General features: G+C 35.1%; 1 protein-coding gene across 2 annotated transcripts in view; it reads left to right on the top strand.

Annotated features, from left to right (window-relative positions):
- Window positions 1–17,978, top strand: part of LOC144967909 (mitochondrial sodium/calcium exchanger protein-like) — a 29,483-nt gene extending 11,505 nt beyond the window's left edge. Inside the window, exons 7-18 of one of the 2 annotated variants that reach the window (XM_078905670.1) lie at window positions 886–1,053; window positions 1,321–1,419; window positions 2,772–2,816; window positions 4,494–4,603; window positions 5,202–5,336; window positions 6,852–6,999; window positions 8,206–8,327; window positions 8,820–8,897; window positions 10,314–10,389; window positions 11,920–12,000; window positions 12,851–12,915; window positions 13,377–17,978. In XM_078905670.1, the coding sequence (XP_078761796.1) occupies window positions 886–1,053; window positions 1,321–1,419; window positions 2,772–2,816; window positions 4,494–4,603; window positions 5,202–5,336; window positions 6,852–6,999; window positions 8,206–8,327; window positions 8,820–8,897; window positions 10,314–10,389; window positions 11,920–12,000; window positions 12,851–12,915; window positions 13,377–13,571 (1,322 nt within the window). In that variant the 3' untranslated portion in view covers window positions 13,572–17,978. The remainder of the gene's footprint in view (window positions 1–885; window positions 1,054–1,320; window positions 1,420–2,771; window positions 2,817–4,493; window positions 4,604–5,201; window positions 5,337–6,851; window positions 7,000–8,205; window positions 8,328–8,819; window positions 8,898–10,313; window positions 10,390–11,919; window positions 12,001–12,850; window positions 12,916–13,376) is intronic. The other variant, XM_078905671.1, reaches the window with a different exon arrangement.
- The last annotated feature ends 1,868 nt before the right edge of the window (window positions 17,979–19,846 follow it).

Below are 19,846 nucleotides of genomic sequence, written 5' to 3'. Positions count from 1 at the left end.
TCTCTCTCTCTCTCTCTCTCTTTCTCACACACATCACACACAATCAATCATATTATCATCTTTTTTCTTTTCTTTTGTGCACATTTAGAAAAGATACACAATTCCTCAACTGGTTAACCTATACAATCATTGATGCACTGATATCTAATCAAATTTCATTTTTTGTGTAGCTTTTGACTCTATGGTGACCTTAATGAACTCCTTTTAAAATAGACGACTCAGTTTTCTAAGCACACCATGCACTTAATAAGGTGATAGGTTAGGTTGTATGATAGAATAACATAGAATTCTCGTACAAACATCACTGATCCATTTACTCTGTACCTTTGTTTTAAATGGGAATGGGTTTTGATTTGTTATTTGTTATTCATCAAAACAAAATCTTAAACAATAATCACCATTTAATTTATCAGCATTGTGTTTGTGTGTGTGTGTGTGTGTGTGTGTGTGTGTGTGTGTGATAAGTGATGTTATTTCTCACCTGAATAAATCTAAGAATGAAAAAGTTGTGGTTTAGAATGATTTCACATCTTTCATTGGAGATTGAATAACCACCTGTCTTTCCCCCCTTTCCCCCCCCCCCCTCTCTCTCTCTCTCTCTCTCTCTCTCTCTCTCTCTCTCTCTCTCTATCTCTCTCTCTCTTTCTTTCTTTCTTTCTCTCTTTCTTTCTTTCTTTCTCTCTCTCTTTCTTTCTCTCTCTTTCTTTCTCTGTCTCTTTCTTTCTCTGTCTCTCTTTCTCTCTCTCTCTCTCTTTCTCTCTCTCTTTCTCTCTCTCTCTCTCTCTCTCTCACTCTCTCTCTTTCTCTTTCTTTCTTTCTTTCTTTATATTTTATTCTTATAATTTGGTCAACTACTGAGAACTTTTTGAATTCCCACAACCACAGGTGCCGGTGTTTTTGTGACTGCTGTTGTAGCCGGTGCCATTGCCATCATACATCCATTTACTTGCATGCAACGCCCGTTCCTGAGGGATGTCATCTTTTACCTGGGAGCCACTTTTTGGACATTTGTATGCTTGTGGGACAAAGTCATCGAACAATGGGAAGCTATAGGTAAGAGAAAGAAGTTGAATGCAGTGAAAATTTATTAAATTTAATGGCTTAGCTCTCTCTAGTTCACCATGATTTAAAATTGAACAAATTTGTTCGAATTTCCATCCGTCTGAACTGAAGAGTGTTTAAACTTTGACTTATCACCTTGTTACTTTTTGGGTTAATTTTTTTAAAAATCCGTTTTTATCACCTTTTTTGAATGGTAACTTTCAGTTATAACAATTTATGGACTTTACATTTCTTTTTTTTTTTTTTTTTTTTTTTCAGGTTTTATTGTCTTGTATATAGTCTATGTGTTTGTGGTGATCATAGGCCGATACATCAACCAGAAACTGAAAGCTCAGGCCAGAGGAAATTTCCTTGGAAGTGAGTTTAACCCTTTGATGTCTTTGATATTTCAAATGCGTAAATCTTTTGACCTTTATTGTTCTCTTTGTAAAAATGGTAAGATATTAAGTGAGCTAGAGCAAAATCAAAACCAACATATAAAGGATCAATCATTTTTTAATATCATTTTTCATTTATTTACTTTTCTTTGAATAGCAATATAAGCAATGTCTTTTTTAACTGTTGAAGTAATTCATGATTATAATGAATACAAACAATTTTTATAAATGTATTTTTACTCTTTTATCATTCGCTTTAAAGATCTTACTATTTATATGCGGCTATGTGGTCTAGTGGTATGATACTCGCTTTCAGATCAGAAGGTCATGAGTTTGAGCCCCGCTCGGTGCATAATTGAGTCCTTGGAAAAGGATCTTTACTCACATTCTCTCACCATACTCAGGTGTAAAAGGAGTACCTGGCCATTAACAGCACTGTCTTTGTCCGGAAAAAATTGTAATATCGCCTGACATGCGTCATGTCTCATTCTACATGTTACGTGTTGCTGTTGGTCAGGGACCCTTTGTAATGTGCTTTGAGCACATTTAGTGGATATTGCGGTATATAAAAGCTCAATTTTTAAATTTTTAATTAATTAATTTTATTTAATATGATAAATCAGAATGAGAAGAAAGTGTTTGATTTTTGCTTAAGATATGCTCGTGAATTTTCCTCCCTGAAGACCTAGCAGGGTCAGTGAATTCCAGGTAGTTGGCCTGGTAAAAGAATCTAGATACAGCACACCGTCATTTTCTGGGTTTTGACAAAAAGAGGAGCCATAATGTGGAGTTTAGTGCTCTAAGTATTGGAGAATCGGATATCATTGTTTAAGTTCCGAGAGAGAGAGAGAGAGAGAGAGAGAGAGAGAGAGAGAGAGAGAGAGAGAGAGAGAGAGAGAGAGAGAGAGAGAGAGAGAGAGAAAGAAAGAAAGAAAGAAAGAAAGAAAGAGAGAGAGAGAGAGAGAGAGAGAAAGAAAGAACGAAAGAGAGAGAGAAAGAAAGAACAAAAGAGAGAGAGAAAGAAAGAACGAAAGAGAGAGAGAGAGAGAGAGAGAGAGAGAGAGAGAGAGAGAGAGAGAGAGAGAGAGTGTGTGTGTGTGTGTGTGTGAGTTAAGGACATTGATATACAAGGACACATATTTTGCATTTTATGCCTTCACTTAACTGGCAACCAATGTAATTTAAAATTTAGTTTTGGTGCACATTTGCACAATCTATGGATAATTTAGCTTATAATTTGGCAATAAAGCATTAAGTAATATAATTTAGGGAGCATTTTCTTCTTAACAAGCCTCTTTTACTAAAACATATCTCTCTTAAATCAAAATACAGGGATAGAACCAAGTGGTTTACCTTTAGCTGTCCATCCTTTGAAAGGTCGTTAACTACATATTTATATAATCTATAACAGTATTTACAGTAATTATTTTTATTTTATTGTAGGCAAGCTTTTATTTTGCACCACTCAGATTTATTTTCATTATATGATTTAGGATTTCATAATCTAAATTGTGCTTTTTAACAAAGATTCTACAATAGCATTATATAATATGTCTGGTACTTTGCAAGATTTTAATTATGGTTTGATACACATGCTAGAGATTATAGTTGTTCATCTTTACGTGCTTATTAAGTCTGGTGTTAACGGGTCTAAACTATCGTTTTCAAAGCATTCGAATTGATTTGTTTAATGATATCTGTCTCACACACTTTTCTTCAAAGTCCACGAGTTTGCTCCCATTTTCAACCACATTAGATGAGATGCATTGCTGAAATATTGACTGAATTAATATGAAAATCACGTTTCTTAATGGAGTTCAAGTAGTAGCGTTGCTATTTGCCACCTCAGAAGAGAACTGAATATCTTAAAAGCAATTTTGATACAGCAGCTTCTTTGTAATCAAAATAGCCTTTAATGTCGATGTTTACAGACTGCTATATTTAGTGGCAATTTTTTCAGCTTTGTAACTACTTTGATGTCCTCAATAAACTAATGTCTTTAATTGTTCTTGCTTTAACAAAAAAAAAAAAAATAACCATGACTGTAAGTAGAGCATGACATGCTGCATATTAAAGTTACTAATCCATCATTCAAACTTGCCTTTTAACATTAAGAGCACCCTGTTATATATTTCAAGTTTTTAAAAATCACTCCAAATTGTGACAATGTTCTTCACAAACATTGTGGTTATAATCATCACTTCAGAACAGCATTATGAGGTGTTGTTAAATTATTATTTTTAAAAAATACTGTATGCGCAATAATATAAATGCTCAACAACTTGCCTTGGTCGGTTCACGACAAATTTTATGACAGTCAAATTTGTTGCACACAAACCCTTTTCAAACACATGAGGTAATTATACTCTTACTTTTAGTTGCAAAGAGCAGGGTGGCTTTGATAAAAACATGTTATTAGTTGAATATCACATTATGATTATAATTTGAATTTTAGGGTTGTAAATATTTCCTGTCAGTTTCAAAGTTGGATTATTTATAAGTCTGTTTAATATTTGCTCAGCATGTCGTAGTTTGGAGAAGAGCAAAACTACATATACCATAAATCTGATGTCCAAGTTCTGGAATAATTTGGTTTGACTGAGATGTTTTACCTGGAAGGGGTCAATCATATTTTTCTCCCTAAATTTTTATTGATGATAAATGTAAAAAAAAAAAAAATATACCCTATCTCTTTATATGAAACCTACATTTCATTTAATTTTGTACAAGTTATCGTTTTTGATGTCCTTCATGTCAGAGCGCCCAAAAAGCTCATTTCTGACTATCATCAGGTAATTATCCACATCTGAGTTCAGTGTAATGCCTTTCTAGAGGACACACCACCAATGCAAACTCCCAGATATCGGCAGTGCCCAATTTTGCTTGAATTTTTCATAAGCGAGTAACCAGACTGCACCACTTATGACATCACAGCATGGGATTACTCTTAGATTTCGGGTATTTTGGTTTTTTTTTGGTGGGTTTTTTTTTTTTTTTTTTAGTTAAAATTTTAAAAATAATTTTTACTTTCTAAATTTCCCTTTAATACTGTAGATGTATTGGAAAACCAAATATTGCAGAGTACAGGATATGATGAGGATGAAAGGACAGCCCTTATCCGACCAAACACACCTCGAGTCATTGAGCATATCGGAGCTATTCAGGTGTGTGTTCCATATATATATATATATATATATATATATATATATATATATATATATATATATATATATATATATATATATATATTTGTGTGTGTTTGTTTGTATGTATGTGTGTATGTGAGAGAGAAACATTTATATAACAGGAGTGTTCGATAAATTAATTAGAGCATGTAATGTTATAAAATTGAAAAAAAATAAAAATTTTGCAATTGAATTTAGGGGAAAATGTTGCAATAAAGCCGTCCCGAGGCAGGATGGCATATGAGACAAAGTTGTAATTACTCTATTATAAACTGTGTTTATTATCAAAGACATGGTGACATTGTCAGCAGTATGTGACGGCATTACACAATTTGGTATTTTTATGGAATTAACCAAAATTTTATTGAAAATCTGAAATATTAAAGTTTAATTAAATGGTATTACAATGATTAAACATAAGTTGATACAATTTTTTCTATAGTTCTTCAAGATAACTTTTCTTACTACCTAATGCAAAATAAGGAAAATAAAATAAAAGAAAAGAAATGTATGTCACAACAAGAGATTCCGAGATTTCTATTTTGATATATTTTTTATGTATAATATATTCTATCAGTCAGAAATCCAGTATTATAAAGAAGACGTAGAAGTGACCAGTCTATGGCAGCTGTTCCTATCTGGCATCAACCCAATCAATACAGAAGAATGGTCTGGGATGAGGATATATGGGAAGGCCTATGAATGTTTTAAAGTGAGTTTAAATAAAAGGCATGAAGCCAGCATTAGCAATGAGCCAGACTACTACACTTACTTCAGAACAAAAGCTGGTTGAAACACTGCAATGTTTAAATTCTACCATTTGAGCTTGAGCTTTTATATAGCACATATCCACTAAACATGCTCAAAGCGTTTTACAAGGGGTCCCTGACCAACAGCAACATGTAACATGTAGAATGAGACATGATGCTTGTTAGGCGATATTACAATATTTTTTTTTGACAGAGACAACGCTGATAACGGCCAGGTACTCATTTTACACTTGAGTACAGTGAGAGAATGTGAGTACAGAGCATTTTCCAAGGACTCAACTATGCGCTGAGCGAGGATCGAACCTAGGACCTTCTGATCTGAAAGAGAGTGTCATACCACCAGACCACATAACCGCGATTGGGTACCATCCCCCTTCCCTCTGCTTTCCACCCATTCCAACCCTGCCACTGACAGCCACTACCACTGACAGCCACTACCACTACAAGAGCACACTTCAAAACTCAAGGAGGGACCTCCCCGGTGATATAAAAAAGACAGTCTTAGGCTTCTCATAGAGCTAATCACTCATCACCCAATCAGTCACAGGTTGCACACCCATCACTCTACGCCTAACACTTGCTGATTGGTCAGTCACACGTCTCTGCTCTCACTAGCCTTTTGTTGGGTCATTATGGATATATTCTGTTGTATAAAGTACACAGAGAAAGGTCTATAGTACCCATGATAACTGCAATTTGCCTTCGACCATGCCCACGTTCCATATAAGTTATGTGTGTCTTTTGTGTTGTCCTCTTTTCTTCTTGAGTACATAGTTTTTCTGAACTGTATACTTAACTTCCAACTCACAACCCCGTTGTTGAAGTGTTCCAGGAAATATACCCCGTTATAGCCATGCCCATGCATGATTTATATGAATTCCATAGGCTGTAGAATGGGGATTAAAAAATTTCCCACTGTAACCGAGTTCTAGCTGCAACAGAGTTGCACATTAGCTGTACTGTATTTTAGAGAAGAAAATTAAAGTAAAAACTCTCATATTTACTGGACCTATAGATTTTTAACTCTCCTCATGAAGCAGATATTGACTACCAACCCCCATTTAGAGGCTAGAAGATTCAAAGACAGGCCAAAAAACATATCTAGTCATCATATAAGGACATGATCTCAAAACGGTAGATATATCCTTTTACTGGAATGAAACAAAGAAGAAAAAAAGTTATGATCAAGAGAACTTTACAGAAACTTATAACCCTTGAAGTTGGTCAATATGTAATGCCAAAGAAAGCAGATAGAAAAATATAGGTAGAAATCATCCCCAAAACATTGCCCTTTTTTGACTGGTGATCAAACATTAGCCATCTGATTGCACTACAGACATGCTACTTGTTACCTTGAGGGTCTTAGATGGGTAATGAATTTAGATGATTTGTAATAAATAAGACTCACAAATATTTTTTTTTAAAATGATGTTTTGTATTTCCTGTTTCTTTCCCAGAGTCCTCTTGTCCTGCTACTGAAGCTGACAATTCCAATTGTAGATTTAGAAGAAGATGCAGAAATGCCAGGTCTTCGTAATTGGAACCGACCTTTGAATTCATTACACATCTTTACAGGCCCTGTTTTTGTAATGTTTGCTACCAAATGTGAGTGAGATATATTTGTCGTCATCAGAAAGTTAAGATAATAAATTGATAACAGAGAACAAAAGGGAGGATGGTTTCAGATGGAGTAAACGTATGAATCATGAGGCGATATATGAGAGAGGGGAGAGAGAGAGAGAGAGAGGGGGGGGGGGAGTGTGTATATGTGTGTGTGTGTGTATGTATGTTATAATTCCACATACATTTAATTTTCTTTTCATATGATAGCAAAATTATTGTTCTATATTAATAAAACATTAAATCAATGTGATTATTGTCTACAGATAAAAAGGACAACTTACCACAACTGAAATTAGCTTGTTTGTTCACAATTCTTTCCATCCGATGCAAAACAATGGGATTTTTGCAATACAATGTTTTAATCAATTTTCTTCAATCAATAAGATTTACGAGGCCATTTTAAACCGGAAATTGAATTGGAAACGAGGTAGCCAGGTAATAGGCCACCCATTTCCAAGCTTCCTTAAGGACCATAGTTCTTGGTTCCTGGAAAGTGATAACTGCAAAAGCCAGTTTGGATTCCTAGAACTAGTCCTTTTTTGACCTTGGCTTTGGGTTCAGTTCCGAGAACTGGTACCTTTTCAACATTATCATTGGGCCCAGATCCTACAAAAAAAAAAAGAAGAGTCTCTCAGAGCCCTTGGGCTCGTAGAGCTGGAGTTCATCCCAGTTTCTGTAGCGTGTAACGGGCAATAGCAATTTCTAGCTACCCTAAGGATAGTTTATTGCTAAATACTTTCTGACAGACCTAACAGACCATCTACCCAATCACAACTGGGTTGACAGAAAGTTCAGAAAAAATTGTCGTCTTCACCTGGGAACGATCTCAGTGCGTTTGCGTGTGAAGGAAGTACTCTACCAGCTGAGCTGTTGCACCCCCCCCCCCCCCCCCACCCAGTTCATAGGACTGGTCCTTTTTTATTCGACATTAGATTTCTCTAGGACTGGGAATCGCTGGGAAAGAGAGTGAGAGGGAAAATGATGTCCATCCCAAACATGTAGACTGCTAACAATGAGATATGAGAGTTTCATCTGTGATGTTAAATAGGTACATATGTTGAGTGAGTGATGAGGAATGGGAGTATGTGAGAGGGGAGTACAACTAGGTGTACAATGTTTTCACTATGCTGGTTTAAAAATATGTCGAGATTTAATCAGCTTATTTTTCTTATTTGTCTTGCAATCCAGTGGGCTTTAATACCATCGGTGGAAGTTTCCCTGTCTTGGCATTGGTCGCCATCATTTGTGCTATTCTCAGTGTCATTGTCTTTGCTGCAACCAAAACAGACAAAAAGCCATTATTTCATACAGTGAGTTAATCTTTTTGTTTGTTTAATGATTAAAATATCCCCAGTGCCTGACAAACCTGGAGGTTTTTTTCCCTCCTGATTTTAAAAAAAAATTAATCCAAAATTATGGAAGATGAGTGATAAATATATTGACTAGTTTCACAGAATTGGATATGTGACCAGTGTGAGATACACCATGTCAATTCTAAAGCCATTGAAAGTGATAAGTCATATATATATCAGAGTAGAAATTATGCATTGAGAGATATTTGTCTTGTAGCAGGCCTGCGTTTAGTAATGTTCTATATGTCAGCTGAAGAATAACCTGAGACGTGTTTTGTTATTTTAATATTTTTTATTTATTTTTGTTCCAAACTTTACGGATGGTTCACAACTTTAGGCAGCTTTATATTTACTTGTGCAAACAGTTTTAAAAACATGAAATGGATTTTAAGACTTTGTAATAGCTCTAAACTGAAATTTGTTTCTGTTTTGATTTTTTTTTGTTTTCAGGCCTACGGATACCTGGGTTTTCTTGTAGCAATTGTGTGGATATATTCTGTAGCAAATGAAATTGTAAATATTTTACAAGTAAGTATGATATTAGAGTACACTTTCCTTTATTGATATCACGTGCTGCACAGTTTTCTTTATTCTTTACAATATCTTGTGTACTGATATTTGCACTATCAATAACTCAATAACTTTATTAATATGGATTTACCCTTGTGGGTATCTTTTGTCTTGAGATGTGAATTTTCTTTCTTTCTTTTTTTTTTTTTTTGGTCTGAGAAAGATGGATTGATTTTTTCTGTGCAAATTAAGAAAATACAAAGATGGGAGACATCTGATTATCTGCCTTGTTGGGGATACATAGAAATTAAGTTTGTATCGGGGATAGGTTGCTACTAGGATATACAGTTCACTCCGCTGAATTGCACATTGGTTAATTGCACACTCCGCTTATACGCTACATCGCCGAAAAACGAATTTTATTCTATAGAATTGCTCCGCTTAATCGCACACCATCTCCGCTGGAGTGACAACCAACAGCCATATGAAACCAACGATGCTGTTCCCACTCCACCCAACATTTAGGCCAAAGCATTCAATCAATTTGTTACAATGGACAACACTATACCCATCAGCGGTGAACTGACATGTCAGGAGATACTGTGCTCTGTTCACAGCCACACAAAACACAATGCCTAGATAATGAAAATGAGGATGAGTCATAGGAATATGATATACCACCCCTGACAATTACTGAAAAACTTGACATGGTGAACAAACTACGCCGCTAAGTCCAAGAAGAACGCTTAACAGATGATCTACATTGGTGCGATTGGAAACAAGGGTTTAAACAGAGTGTGCACAGAATAGAAAGCAATCAATGGTTCATGATTACTGTTCTTAAAAACAATAATGTCACATTGTGTAGTCGATAAAAGATGAAAAAAAATAAATTACCAAAACACCGCCCCCCCCCCCCCCCCACACACACACACGCACACACACACAAAAACAAAAACAAACATTCCAATGAGGCCTTGTCTTGAACTTGACAGTCCCACGCTCGTATAAAACCTAGAGGGAAGGTCCTACATGAAAGGCACATGAAAGCTGGAGCTTAGATGCTATTATTAGCATCTCTGCTTAATTGCACACACCGCTTTGTTTTGTGTACTCTTTCTTTTTTCATTAGAGTGCTGAAAAGGCTTATTATATCAGTTTCAAACTTTTAAAACCTGCTAGCTACCCTTTGTATAGGATGGTGATCTGTCACAAAGTACCTAACATAATGTAAATTCAAATCACTTCTTGTTAACAGGGGTGGAGATGGGCAGAAAAAAAAATGAATGCTTACAGATTTAGACCAGGATTATTTGGAATTTGAGCCATGTGCTTTGACTATTGAGACTCAAAGAGCAGCATTATACCGATTTCATGATGATTTTAATGTTTTGCATGAGAGTCGAGAGTATTTATTATATTTATTCTCCTCAGGCTCTAGGAATTGTCCTAAGTCTTTCTGATGCTATTCTGGGACTCACACTGCTTGCTTGGGGAAATAGCATTGGTGGTAAGGACAGTATGCTATTTTATGTAAACTCTGTAGTGTTTGTTGACGAGGAGAGAAAAGTTAGCAGATAAATACATTTATTTATTTCAGAAGGAAAATATGATAATAATAATAATAATAATAATAATAATAATAATAATAATAATAATAAATATATAATAATAATAATAATAATAATAATAATAATAATAATCATCTTCATCATCATTATCATCATTGTCATCATCACAATCAACAGCAGGTATGTAAGTACAGTACATCTGCAAAAATAAAACCCATACCATGAATTGCATAAAATTAAATGAAAACATGGAATTTGGCTTATATGTGCTTGGACAAACATAGTTGGTTGTCTATGAACAATAACATGAATGAAATCGACCTCTCTTTGATCATTGTAACTATTTATACTGCCAAATGGGTTGCAAGTTATCACACTGTTTTCTCGATCATTTTATATATGTTCGAGTTAAGACATACTTTTCTGTGTTGGTTCTATTGATCAGCTGTAAAACAGTAGGTATTTTACATAGACACTTACCATCGATTGTGAAACCTGTGTAGTTCACTTTGTTTACCAATCAATGTCGTTTTTTTACATTATGTCGACCGTCTGAGTGGTATGGTTATATTCACTTCCACATGGTTTCTATTTCATTTCACACAATGTATAAGATATCGTATATGGTAAGGAAGAAGCCCAAAACACATCGATTGAGATAAATTAGTCACAAAGTGTTTTCATAATTAGAAAATAAAAGATTTATAAATACGACAAAGTGGGTTATAAAAAGTCATATACTATTATATATTATAAACTATTGTGCGGCTGTGTGGTCTTGTGGTATCACACATGCTTTCGGATTGGAAGGTCCTGAGTTCGAGCCTCGCTCGGCACATAGTTGGGTTATTGGAACAGGATCTTTACTCACATTCTCTCACCGTACTAAGGTGTAAAATGAGTACATGGCCATTGGAAAAATAATTGTAATATTGCCTAACAGGCATCACGTCCTGTCCTACGTGTTAAATTTTGCTGTCGGCCAGGGACCCCTTGTAAAACGCTTTGAGCACATTTAGTGGATATTGTGCTGTATAAAAGCTCAATTTTTTTATTATGCACCTACCATGCAGATAATATGGACTGTTATTTCCATGTCCTAAAACAAAAGTCACTTGATTTACATCCTTTTTACTTAAGCATTCTCATAATATCTCTCACTGTCTTTATACACATCCTCATTGGGATTAATGGGTGTAAAGTGCCAAGGACACAATGCCAAGGCCAGTATTCTTAGATAATTGTCATCCATCTTGTCACTGACTAAGCTCAACACTGCTGAACGACTAAGACCACACGACAAAGACTGGGTCAGTCGGTTTATTTGAAGAGTATACTGTTTGAATTATTTATGTTTCAGATTACAAAGTAATGCACTATTCATATTTTTGTCACAGAATATAATGTAATATACCTCTCATATTTATATGGACATTTTCTATATTATTTTTTTTGTTTGTATTACCCAGATTTGATATCAGATATGACAATGGCAAGACAAGGATACCCTAGAATGGGCATCTCAGCCTGTTTTGGTGGTCCTTTGTTCAGTATCCTTTGGGTTGAAAAAAATTCGTGACCATTAATGGATAGCAGAGGGTGTTCCAGGGGTCTCTGTCACATAACGACACACACTTTTTCAATGAGGATATAAAAATTCGATTTCTATCTCCTTTTTAATTTTTCCTTGCATTAGGAGAACACAAATGTGCTAGCAATTCTATTTCTAGGTTATGTTACATGTGGTCTCCCAAAAACACCTTTTAAAGTTCTCAAAGTTATACGCTCGCTTTATACACTAGAATTACGATTGTGTTATAAATACTTGACTTAGACTTAAGGTCCTTCCGCCAACAGACTTTACCACCTGGTGATTATTGTTCAGGTGATAAATTACCATTCCCGTCGTTCTTTTGTCGGATTGTTTCAAGATCTTGAATTGATTTTAACTGTTGGCCAACATGTCTGAGGTCACGTCTAGTTTTGTAACTATTGTGGTTCTTGGTCGACCTCTTTGCTTTTTGTTCTTGTGATTGAAATAGTGAACCATCACTTTGTTGCACTGAGTGTTGACATCTTGTCTTAGAATGTGGCCGTAATTCTAGCCTGTTTTGTTGGATTGTGAGAGATAGCGGTTTACAGTAGGATAATGTCTAGATTGTGCAAATCTTGGGAAAATGTGACATTTTATAAACATTATTAATGCTATTAGTTCTTAATTTATCTTTGGCTTGTTTATTGTCTTTTTTGCTTACATAAAGATGAATTTTAGTTAGTTTGTCTTTGAAAGAAAAATTAGAGTTTGTTAATCTACATCTTCTATAATTTTCAACAGCACCTTAAGCTTCATAAATAATGTTTTAATTGATAGTAAAGCAATCCTTAACTATAAACTTCAAGATCTACTTCTAGGCCTTGGAATACCTTTCACTATCGCATGTGTTCGCAAAGGAGAGCCATTCAAGGTAAACATTGTGATATTTTACCATAACATAGCTAATATTTTTTTAACATTCTGTTTACTTATCTACTTACATATCTTTTTTTTATCCATTTCTAATAATATTGATAGTAATAATAATAATAACAATAATAGGGATAATAGGATGAGAACGATGATGAAGATGAGGAGGAGGAATAGGAGGACAAAAAGAAGAAGAGAAGGAGGAGGACGAGGAGCAGAAAGCCGTTCTAACTATATTTCAGACATCCTGTATGTTTGTCTCTGTCCATGTGCTTGCCTCTGTCGAATTGTCTCTCTCTGTTCATCTGACAGTTATATATAGATTTCTTTATCTAAAATTGTATCTATTTCATTTATTGTCTTTATATATCTCCTATTTAATTACTTCTTTACTTATCATATGTACATTTTTTTTTAATTCAGTTATTTCTTTATCTAACTCATTTTTTATTTCTCCTACAGTTGGCAGTCAATATGGAAGAGATGGTGTTGGCAGGGGGATTGGGTTTGTCCCTTATTGTGTCTCTAGTCGTTGTACCACTGTCAGGATTCAAAATGTCAAGGCTGTATGGAATAGGCCTCATTATTCTTTATGTTGTCTTCCTCCTCGTGGCTGTTTTAACAGAGGTCAATGTCATTCCAAACACAAGTCTCTAAAAGTGAAGTCGAAAAATGGATCCAAGAAATTGTTCTCCTCTGTTGAAGGATGTGTTTTTTTTTCATATTTTATTTTTCATGTTTTTGACTCACACTCTCGTCTGGTACTATTCCAGGGTAAATTGAATTTACGTCAAAATGATCAAAATTTAAAAATGTCAGTATTTAGCATTGTGATAGCTGTATTTAGTCTTTCCAAAAGCAGTACCTATATTTATTGACTTTACATTATATGATTCAGACTTAAAATTGGATTTTCTTGCACAATACCAGATGGTTTTGGTAGGTCACTGTCGCTCGCCACTGTGCCAATATAAACTGATGATTTTTTTTTTCATAACTTTGGATTTTCCTGTTCCCTATTTTTTCAGGTGCTGTCAACATGGTTCAAAAAGAAGAAATAAGCAACAACAAAAACATTTTTTTTCTTTTTAATCTGTTAATTAATTATGACATTGAATGTCATAGTACAAAATGTTTTTTAATATAATTCCTCTCAATTGTTGTACAAATCTGTAAGAACAATGCAGAAATATAAATTTTGTTATTTTATTAATTGCTGTTGTGATTTTTATATGGCTAATAATTAAATTATAAATTATTAGTTTTGTTACCATAACATTCACATTGTATATTGTAAATGAAAGCCTGTTATTAAATTTGTTAAATCATGTTATATACAATTTTGCAGCTATGTTGTGAATAATTATTATTATTGTTGATATCAAAATGTTGTATGAGCAGATGGGTCTGTGTTGGCAATTCTGAGCAATGTTTGTTTTGTCCAAGAGCTGAGATAATTTTGCGTAAAAATTGGAAAATTAAATTTGAATTAAATCAAATTTCAGAATTATTGATCGCGATATTTTCCCAATAATTGTTAACCGCTTTTTAATATAATATCAATTTGCATAAGTTGATAACAGTATATAGATTTTGATAGATTATGCAACACCCGTTTGTGTTCTTCAACCCAAGGTCTAAGAATGTCGGACAGATTTCTTTGACATCTTGATTATACAAGTCTGAATTATCAAAAATAAATGGGGTAATGCCAATAAAATTGGTGAAATTCTGGGTGGGGTTCCTGACCATCAATATTGGGCAGGGAGGCACTTACTGTATCTTCTATCCCCCTATTTCTGTTTTCCAAATCGCTTTCTGTCTTTGTCTTGGAATGAGATTACTTGATTTTGTACTGACCCTGACGGAGTTCCTTGGCTGGGAGGGAAACAGTCGAATGTATAGTTGTAGTTTTGGAAGATGATATTTTTTCCCCCTTGTAAATCATCTCTTATGTATTGTTATTTTTTATTTTTAACATATGATTTGTAAACATTTGAGTGTATTCCTCTTAGTGGGGTCTTGTGCTGGTGTCTGGGTGAGACCTTTAGGTGATTTCAAACTAATTACTTTGATAGTGTGCTCTTGGAATCTACATCTGTTTCATATTTGAACCAATTCCCCTTTGTCTTACCTTTTCTTGGGTGCCTTTAATTGTAATTCTAGAATTTTTACTTTCTCATTTTGTTCCTTTTTACTGGCACTGATATGAGCTTAATGTGTCCTCTCCAAAGGGTAGCAAGAAATTGCTGTTGTCCGTTTCATGCTATAGAAACCGGGATAAATTCCAGCTCCATGGGCTTAGTGGCTCTGAAGGACTACTTATTGATATAAAATGAACAAAATCTAGATGTAGCTAAGGTATAAATCGCTCTCTCTTGTGTGCATTGTCCTATAAAAAGATGACTTGGTGAAGAACAACAGTATTGGCTAACTTTTTTCACTATAATAGAAGCTAAGCTGTGAAAATAGTTGGCTGTCAGAATGGGTAATATTTTTTTATATTGTGTTTAATGTCATCATTGTTTATGTCAGTTTCTTCTTCTTCTAGGTTCCATGCCTGGTCCAGGCTTCGGATACTGCATGAATTATCTCTCTCCATTCCTCCCTGTCTCTTGCTTTTTCAAACAGCTCTTGGATTGTTAGGTTGGTGAAGCCCTTCAGTTGGTCTATGAGTGTTTTTCTTTGTCTCCCCCGGGCGCGTTTACCAGGTATTTTTCCACAACTTGTCAGGTATTCATTCTTATCTTTCCTTACTATGTGTCCGAAAAAGGATAGTTGTCGATCCACTATTAAGGGCATTAGTTTCCTTTGTTGGTATGTTTGTTTTAGCACTTCTTCGTTCGTTTTGTGTGCAGTATACGATATTCTCTGCATCCTTCTCAAGCACCACATTTCAAAAGCTTCAATGTTCTTTTGTGTTTCTGCATTTGTAGTCCAGCTTTCGCATCCGTATAACAAGATTGGCCACACGTAGCACTTCAAGACTCGGAATCTAATCCCGAACGACATCTGTTTGTTTTTCAAAATGTTTCCCAGGTCCATGAAGGCCTGTTTGGCTTGAGTTATTCTTGCTCGTATGTCTCGGTTACATCTTCCATCTGTTGTCACTATTGAACCTAGGTATTTAAAACTTTCTACGTTGGTAAGTTGCTCGCCGTGAATCGTTATATTGCAGGTGTTGTTGTTTTCGGGGTTTTTCTGTATTACCATGCATTCCGTTTTGGTGATATTCACTTCCATTCCCTTGGCTTCACTATCTACTACCACTTTGTCAACAATCTTTTGAAGTTGGATTTCTGATGTTGCAATGAGTACCGTATCGTCTGCGTATCTTATATTATTTATGTTGTGACCTCCTACTTTTATTCCCTCCATATTATTTATGCCCCTCATGATTGTTTCTTGGTATAGATTAAACAGATCTGGTGAGGCAACACACCCTTGACGGACTCCTTTCTTAATAGGAATGGAATTTCCTGTAGAGTTTCCGATTTTGATAGATGCCTGCTGGGTGTAGTATAATGTTTGCATGAGTCTGAGGTCTTTCTCATCAGCGCCAATGGAGTGCAGTTGTTTTAGTATTTCTTCGTGGCGTACTCTATCAAAAGCTTTTTTGTAGTCGACAAAACAGAGGTATAGTGGGGTCTGAACCTGTATAGCTCTTTCACTTAAAACACAGAGGAGGTATATTGCGTTCCTTGTCCCTCTGTCAGGTTGGAATCCATGTTAACTGCATGAATAAGTCCAAAAAGTTAAACGGTGACAGCGTAAAGGGGAGCATGTTTTCACGGAAGACTGCTGCCTCGCTCGGTTGGGAGCGTGATGTTCGTCAGGTCACACCGAACCGTCAGCCAGTTACTAGGCGAAATAAATTTAACAAATGTGACAAAACCAAAATTGGGACATGGAATGTCAGGACCTGTGCCAAAAAAGGAAAACTAAACAACATTCTAAAAGAAATGAAACGGCTCCAAATAAATATTCTTGGCCTGGCAGAGATGAGATGGAAAGAGCAGGGAACCATGTCAAAACAAGAAAACAACACGACATATAAGATCATATGGAGTGGTGGAACCTCTTTCCAAAAAGGAGTAGGGATGATCTTAGACCAAAAATCAACCAAATTTTACAAAGGGCACGTAGCAATCTCAGACAGAGTTTTGCTGGTTAAGCTAAGAGGACCTGTAGTTGACACCAATATTATTCAAGTTTATGCACCAACAGAAGAGGCGACAGATGCAGATATGACAAGAGTTTTACCATTCACTAGACAAAGCAAAACGAATGTGTAAATCACAAGAAGTCCTTATGGTAATGGGGGACCTAAATGCTAAGATTGGCAGAGGCAGAGATGGTGACATAATCGGACCACATGGACTCGGAGACAGAAATGAACGAGGAAACATCTGGGCAGATTGGTGTAGAACAAATAAATTAATGATTTCAAACACCTGGTTTCAACAACACCCGAGAAGAACCTGGACATGGCAATCACCAGGGGACAGAGCAAGGAACCAGATAGACTTTATAGCAGTATCATCAAGATTCAGAAATGGCATATTAAACTGCAAAACCTATCCAGGCGCCGATGTAGACAGTGACCATGTCCCAGTTGTTTGTACAGTAAGGATAAAGTTTAAAGCTATTCAGAGAACAGCTGGTAGAATAAAGAGGGATTACAGGTTATGCAAAGACAATGGCATACAAACAAAAATGAGAGAAGAATTTGAAAATGCACTCATGATACAAAGCCAAAGTGAACCTGATAACGAAAAATGTGAAAAACAATTTGATATATTCCAAAAGTGTGTCAAAGCAACTGCAGAAAAGCATTTACCAATAGCTCAAATAAACAGCAAAAAGGAATGGATGACAAATGAAATTCTAAACCTATTTGAAGAAAGACGAAAATGCAACAGAGGGTCTGCAGAATACCAAACATTGAACAACCACATTAAATCCAAATGCATCGAGGCACACGAGAACTATCTAGACTGGAAATGCTGCGAAATCGAAAGAGAATACAAACCCAACCCCCAACAAGCTCACCAAAGAATAAAAGAACTATCAGGGAAAAGGAAAAGCAAAGCAGCAGGAAGTTGTATCCAAAACAAACAAGGGGAACTGCTATTTGAAGAACAACATATAGAAAGCCGATGGGTAGAATACATAGGCGAACTGTACAATGATCCAAATAGAAATGAACCACCACTGAAATTCAAAGAACCATTAAGCGGACCAAACATCACCAAAAGTGAAATTGAACATGCCATGGAACGAATGAGGGATGGTAAAGCAACAGGCCCTGATGAAATATCTGTAGAGGTATTAAAAAGCCTAGGAGATCTAGCAATTGATGAACTTCACATATTATTCAACAATATATACAATACTGGGAAAATTCCAGAAGATCTCTGTAACTCTATTTTCATAGCAATACCAAAGAAAGCAGGTGCAGTCAGATGCGAAAATTTTAGAACTATAAGTTTAATAAGCCACATCAACAAAATACTGTTGCGTATAATTATCAACAGGCTAAGGAATAAGATTAACCCCCGAAAAAAATATGTCAGTTTACTTGTACACAATTGTTTTATTTATCTTTTCAATTTTTCATTTTCTTTTTTAAAAATCATTATTTGAGAGGGCTTCATTTTACATTAATAACAAATTATACACTTACATTGATTGCAAGGGGGGTAACTCTTTGAGCTTTTATACAGCACAATATCCATCGAATTTGCTTAAAGTTAAAGCACTTTACAAATCAACAGCAACGCATAATATTTGAGACGAGACATGACTCGTGCAAGGCGCTTTTACCTTTACAATGTTATAAAATGATTTACTTACTTTTTACTATTTAATAAATAAGTGTTGTCTCCTTAAAAATAAATAAAAACATTCAGAATTCAGATGACCACATATTCTTTATAAACTTCTATAAGAGAAGAATATTTTTTTTGCTTATTTTACTAAATAATATTTATAAAATTATCATTAATTTATGAGATCTCGGTTACAGAAGAAATTTTTCTGTGCACTGATAAAACACATTTTTCTTGTTTCGCCAGAAAATTTTGATATCAAATATCAATTAATTATGATGACAGTCAATTTGTCTAAAAGTCTCATAACAGTCAGTCTCAACTCTTTTTTTTTTTTTTTTGTGTGTGCATTTGGCAAGTCGGGGGTCAGTTTTCTGGCCAAATTGTTAAAAATGTGTATTTTTAATGTATGACAGAACTATCTATCATATCAACGATCAACCTTGTTGTATTCATTCCTATCCAATGTTTCATACAAAATTTCTTGGAGGGGGGGGGGGGGGGGGGGGGGGGGACTCTCAGGCAATAAGTCAACTTATTACACATTCTTAAACGAGACATTTAAGGATTTAAGAATTTCTGACATATTTGGGGCAAATTTGATATTAGAAAATAACGAGTTAGCTATTTGTACAACTGGGTGGGGTTCCTTGTAAATCATCTCTCTGTTGTATATTATTATATTTATTATTTTCATTGTATAATGTAAGCATTTGAGTGTTTTCCTCTTTGTTGGATTTTGTGCTTGTGTCCGGATGAGACTTATAGGTGATCTCAAACTAAGTACATTGGTGGTATGCTCTTGGAATCTATATCTGATCCCTAGTTGTTCCCATTTCTCCTATGTCTTACTTTTTCTTGGGTGCTTTAATTGTAATTCTAGAACTTTTTACTATCCCATTTTCTTCCTTTTTACTGGCGCTGATATAACCTAAATGTGTTGCAAGCGCCGTAAAACCCTTAAAAACAAGAACAAAAACAAACTATTTGCACTGCAAGTAGAAATAGGAAAGACTTCACTTTTTCTCTAATGACTATTTGTATTACCAACACAGTTTTGTATTGGAAGATATCTTTGCAACTATGCATTCTTTCTGTGAT

This window comes from Berghia stephanieae, chromosome 3 (genome assembly GCF_034508935.2).
Source record: "Berghia stephanieae isolate SIO BIC M18660-M18661 chromosome 3, UCSD_Bste_1.3, whole genome shotgun sequence".
NCBI lineage: Eukaryota > Metazoa > Mollusca > Gastropoda > Nudibranchia > Aeolidiidae > Berghia > Berghia stephanieae.
The sequence above is the reverse complement of the archived record's forward strand: the minus strand, read 5'-3'. Positions and strand labels throughout refer to the sequence as shown.